Here is a 6,096-nt window from a genome sequence, read left to right as displayed (position 1 = left end):
CGGTTGTAGGTCGGGTCCGGAGTGGAGGAAACAGAGAAGACGCGATGGTGCCGCTGTGTTCCCTGTCTGCTCGGCTGGGCCGCGACCACCGGAACGTTGTGTCCATTTGTCACCTTTGCATGACATGCACCGACTCCTGTTCTCTCAAAATGAGTGACTTACACCACGACTAGGCATTTCTGGTCTAAGATCTGCTTTTAAGTATGCCCTGCTTTCAGCTGGGGCAGAGTTAATTTTTTCCCGAGTAGCAGCCACAGCGCTGTGTCGCGGATATAATGTGGAATAATGGTGACAGCGCACTGATGCGTCACTTGTTGCTGAGTGGTGCTTACCCCAAATCGAGATCTTTCCAGTCCTCGCCCTGCCGGTGAGCAGGTGGACGAGAAGCCAGGAGGGAGCATGGCCAGGACAGCTGACCCAAACTGGCCGGAGGGATATTCCACACCACAGAATATACACACACTGTATAAACTGGGGGATATTGGCCAGGAGGGACCAATTACTGCCTAGGGACAGGCTACTTATCTTCTTTGATTTGAATTATTAAAGTTATTAAGAGATAAGCTATCATTATCTCAACCCATGTTTTTTACATTGGTTTTATTCCAATTGTCCTGCCCATTCCTCCTGGGGTGGGCTAGAGTAGGTTTGTGGGGTTTACGTGACCTAATATTTGCCTGGTACTTGTTGCCTGGGGTTAAACCATGATAATGTACTTCCAAGTGACACTCTCATTGCTCTGACAGATTCCTACCTGTACAGAAATAAACAGAATATTTTTTTGTCCTAGACAGTATGTTAAATCAAAGAGCACACATGTACTTCCTTTCTAGTATTTCACTTGAGACCTAAACAACTATGCAATAAAAAGTTCAGAAGTTAGTTGTAAAATTAAAGGCTGACACAGTTGTGTTGTCAGTTGTCATTTCAGAGGATGAGACTATTGGTCCAGTCACTGCAGTCCAGTAAGGGACTTTCTCACAAAGATTTTTACAGCTTCGTTTTCTGCTGCATGTTTTTCCAAAGCTGATGCTGCCAGGTCTCAGAGGTTCTATCAGATGAACTTGACAGTGTCTTGGACAAATTTTCCACTGTGTATTGCAGTTTTCCTGCTAAAGGTATCTGTCAGATTTCTTCTATACAGCATTTTTGAGTTCCTCATTAAGTCTGCTATGCTGTTTTGTAATTCCCCAGGTGTGATACCAAACCAGTGATATTTTATGTGCTTCATGCATCTTTTGAACTTCATGTAACTTTTTCTTCCATAATTACATTCAGCAGAATCCAGCACTGAACATATTCCAAAAACTGGATGTCTTGGTTTGGAAAGACAGGAGTCTACTAAGGAAGGCAAGAGCCTCCCCTGAAATGAAGAATGTAAACCCTCCCCACACCTCTGAATGCTATAATTTTAAATTAAGGGGCTCTCAGGCAAAAATATGGGAGCAGGAAATGACAGTTCTTTAATAGGGAAAAGGGAAAAAATGTAAAAGGATAAAATAAACAAGGCAGTCCACTAGAACAACACTGACAGAGTCAGAACCCAACCTGACACCCTGTGGGTCAGGTGGCAGTCCAATTGGAAATGCGGCTCCAGTCCTCCTGAAGTGTCAGGTGTGGTTCTGTTGGAGCAAGGGGGACCTGTAGAAAAGGATGTATTCTTCCTCTGAAGATCCAGTGGAAGAAGAGACAGCTGCTGTTTCTCTGGGGAATCCCATGGAGAAAGCCGTGCTGGTGTCTCAAAAATTTCTGGATTATATCTGGGCTCCTCCATCTGGGCGGAGCATCTCACAATGGGATGTTATAGTTCTTATCAGTCAAGCACTGATATTCAATAGTCTGTTATCAGCAGATGTCCCCTCCCCAGGGAGGTGTGAATGTGGTCACTCAAAGAGAGAGATAAAGCAAACTGCGCACTTGACAAGGTAATCTGCCATACAGATGGTAATGGAAAATAACTTGCATTGCAATCTTCAACACTGGATGCTGTAGTAGTCTACCATACTGCAAATATACCTTAAAAAATCTTAGTTGCATGTGGCAGTAGCATTGTTATTCTGCAGCGACAAATGCTTCTGGCACCCTTTATTAAGCTGCTCACCGCAGTTCTGCAAGTGACTGTTGACTCCAAGGGTATTTTCAGCTAATTCTTATAACACTCGTGAGAAATATCAATAGGCAGCCTCAGAATATGGAAGACATTAGACCAGACAGCTAAAAGCTGAATAGAAAACTTTGGGATTATTGAAAATTTTTATTAGGCAAATATTTTTGTTGGTTAGTTTGTGATTTCTGTGTGTATTATTTTACCTTGTGCCTTTGGATGATTTCTTTCTTTGCTCAGGATTGCTTGTTCAAAAGCATTTGGGAAGTATTAAGGGAAGTAAGTTGGACATACAGGCTTATTTTCACTTAGAAAAGAAGAGTCACAGTTTTTCTTTCCTGTCCTACATTTTTTAAAGAAATTGTTGGCAGTATGTTATATGACAGAAGTAAGAGCTGTGACAGATTTAGGGCTGCTTTGCAAACCTTTAAATACATTCACTGTGCTTGATCCCTATGAAAGATGTGTAAAGCATTTCAGTGTAATAGCAGATTTAAATAAACATATAAAAGGTGGAAATCAGCACCAGGAGAAAATACGCCTCATCTAGTATTTCTGTGGTTTTCAAGAAGGATGTTAAGTCTAGATGAAGCTGACTCTAAGCCTTGGGTCCAAACATACCAGCTAAGACAACAAGGAGCATCTATGGACTACCCTTAAATATGGCTAAAGCTGGGAGTGTGAGGGAAAGGGAAGAAAACTGAAAGCATGCCTGTCTCTGAGAGAAAGTAGGGGGCCTGAGAACAAACACACTTACTAAATCAGTGATTGTACTAGGGCACGATAAAGCTAATTCTGAACTGGATTTGCTTATAATCTGCTTTTCTCCAATCATCATTGAACAATATTTAAAGTTATTTGGAGATGCCAAAACAATGTGTACAGCTGGTAAGAATTCCTGGAGCTGTGCCCAGTTCATTCTCTTGAGCGAGTACAGTTACAGTGCAGTGTACTGCAGAGCAGATGTAAGAGCAGAGGCCCAGCCCTGAGTGCAGTCATAAGCCCTGCCCTTGGCTGGGCTCCCATCTGGGCTGGGACACGCTGCTCTTGGCCTGAGCTGTGCTGTAGGAGGGCCTGTGCTCAGCCATGTCGCCCAAACTTGTTGGCTGGTTTGGCTTGGGGCCTGACTTCAGTTGATGGCAAAGCCATTTCTGTCCCCAGCCCTGCTCTGCTTGTTTTGCTTAGGTGCTGTGGGATGGTGTGTCACCTGGAAGGTCTCATCTGGAAGGATGACCTTCCTTCATGAAGGGGTCCCAGTTCTGCTGCTCCCTAATGGGGAAAGTCATTGATGTGACTGAGTCCTTCTCACCTCATCTTTGAGTGCAGAGCTGCTAAAACATGGATGCGGAGTTCAAAATAATGTAAACTTCTGAAATGGTAATAAAAAGGGAAGGTACACATCAAACTGGCTTGAGCTTATAGGAAAAGAAATGAGATGAAGGAGAGTGATTAAGTTAAAAAACAGAATGGAGTCAAGAAGAGGAGGGAGTGTAGGTGTAAAAGCCAATTAGCGTAGGGTTTGGGGCATAACTGCGGAAATGTACAGCAGGAACATTTCACAAGGAAATTTCTGCTTCTGGTATACAAGCAGATGGGAGCAGACAGTGATGAGCAATTTTTCAAATTCTTTCTAAATTCAAATAATTTTAAAAAAATCTAATGGGCTTATGTGGTGGGAGGGAAGGAATGAAACAGAAATAGTATCTTGGAGGGGTTTGTATATAAATGTATGTAAGTACAGCTAGAGGATTGGGATGTGGGTGAATGTGCAGCAAAAGAAGAAGAGATGATGTGCTTACAGTTAGTGGGATCTTCGTGTCAGAGCAATCATATGGGGGCCCACTCTGGCTGCTGCCATTCTTGTACCTTTTCTCTAAGAGGACCATCCATGCAGCAGCTCCCTGCAGAGTCTAGGGAAATGGCTCTATATGTGGAAAATGGAGGTACCTGCAATTGACAGTGGGCATCCAGGGACCAAGGTGCTCACACTGATTTGGACAAGTCAGGGGCATAGGATACAGAAATCCTGGGTATCAGAGCAAATTGAGAGGTTCCACATAAATGATGATGGTCAGAAAACAATTTTTTTAAAATTTCTGCTTGTATTTTACTCTAGCAAAGAATGTCTATGTTGCTTTTAGTTTAGTCTCAATGGATGTGCTCCTGATTGGTTTTTAAAATGATCTCATGGCCTGAGATTGTGGAACTGAAAGAGTTAGGGACTCCTGCATTTGTTTACTGCATAAATGGGTGCATCCTGCCACTATTGGTGCATGTTAGTTTCCCAGGGCCCTTCGACGCAACTTGGCTTGTCTTAGAGCTCCTGGAAGCCTGCCAAGCCAAGTGCTGTTTCCTTCACACATGCCTGGTATCCACCCAAGGCACCCCAGATATTGTTAAGGAATGAAAACATTTGCTTTCATTCTCTGAATACCCATGTCAAGAACATGGCAAATAGGTACACTCAGTCAGAAAGGGACTGGGCGAGACTGCAAACTCCTAAGAGAGAAATGCAGGCTCCATGACAAGCCTAAGCCTAATTCAAGCTGGTCCTGGTAGGCAGCATCAGCTTGTATGTAAATGGCTTCTGTTGTGGTTTTGTCTCCCAAGGTGGTAAGTATCCCTGGAATGCTTTTAAACATGGGCCAGCTATTTTCTTGGCAGCAACCTCTCTATGTGAGAACAATGCAGTTTGCTTGCATCTGACAACAGAAAATGTCTTTTGCATTTAAAACAATTAAGTATTTCTGTGCTGTACTTTTACAATGTCTGTCTGTTCTCTGTATTCACTGCCCTTTGGGAATTCCTCTCACTCCATGGCTTCTTTCCTTCTCTCTCAGCCCACTGGGTGTATCGGGGAGACCTTTTATATTCTGGGACAGGCTGGGAGCCTCATACGGACTGCAGTTGCCAGATCATGCTTAGGAGAAGTTAAGGGCAGTAGATTTGTCTCCAGGATTAAAAGAACCAGGTGGGAAGTCTATGGATGGGACTGGTATATGCACTGAGCAATGGTCAGATTTGCCCTGGATTGACTGTAAAGTAGAGAAGCAGATTCCCACCTTCACCTCTTCACCTGAACCAGCAATGATTGCATGAAATAGATGTGTTGTGTGGAGCTGGAACAGGTTCAACACTCCCAGCCAAGATGGGCTCTCTCACAGAAGATATAACCTGTGTAATCTCCTGTGGTGATATCTTAGGCTGTGTATCTGCTGGATCACACCTTATTTTCCCCAATGTTTATACCATATACTATTGATAGGGCCAATCTATCCATAGTTTTCTATCACCATTCTCATGTTTTAAAAGCCAAACACTGAAAACTCTGCTGTCTGGTACCACGTAGATGAAATTCCTGTGCCAGTGTGCCTGGTAAGGAAAGGAAGTGCTGCAAAACTATTCCCAGGTGTGTGAAGCCCGTTTGCAGGGACCAGAAGGCAGCACAAACACAGAAGTCACAGCACTGACAGTAGGTTCCCAAAATTTCAAAGATGGTATATGCTTTCCCTTTAAACAATAGAAACGTGTATAAATAACAGATGGCAAATGAATATTGGTGGCAGAATTAATCACGAAGGAGTTTCAGAGCCGGGAGAAATACTGCATAATGGTAGAATGTGAATTCTCTGGTTTTCCTCGTTATGTTACAGGCTGTGGGAGGATCCGAAGGTGCTAAAACTTTTCCCTTAAGATTGCTACTTCATCATGGGCCTATGCTGGGACACAATAAAGGCCCATTGGCATTTACTAAATTCTGAGCTGTTGTCCCGGACGCCTCTTAAAAGGAATTTTAATTTGTAACTTTGCCCTACGCCATCGCCATTGCACCGGTAGATACTCCTGTGAACCATCGGTGCTTTGGCGGCCTTTATCCAGTGTAGGGCTGTGCCAACTCTCCGTATCCTTCCACGCCTCTGCCATCCCCGCGTTGTTTCCCGGGCGCGGGTCGCGCCGCCCTGCCCAGTCCCCGCCGCGGACACGCACGGGAC

At 44.0% G+C, this 6,096-nt stretch overlaps 1 protein-coding gene across 1 annotated transcript in view; it reads right to left on the bottom strand.

The window, feature by feature from the left end:
• Positions 1-5,924, bottom strand: part of NUP43 (nucleoporin 43) — a 15,244-nt gene extending 9,320 nt beyond the window's left edge. The window contains exon 1 of the mRNA XM_031060842.1: positions 5,920-5,924. Coding sequence (XP_030916702.1) covers positions 5,920-5,924 — 5 coding nt within the window. The remainder of the gene's footprint in view (positions 1-5,919) is intronic.
• Between the last annotated feature and the right edge of the window lie 172 nt (positions 5,925-6,096).

Source organism: Geospiza fortis, unplaced genomic scaffold (genome assembly GCF_000277835.1).
Source record: "Geospiza fortis unplaced genomic scaffold, GeoFor_1.0 scaffold217, whole genome shotgun sequence".
Classification (NCBI taxonomy): Eukaryota; Metazoa; Chordata; class Aves; order Passeriformes; family Thraupidae; genus Geospiza; species Geospiza fortis.
The sequence above is the reverse complement of the archived record's forward strand: the minus strand, read 5'-3'. Positions and strand labels throughout refer to the sequence as shown.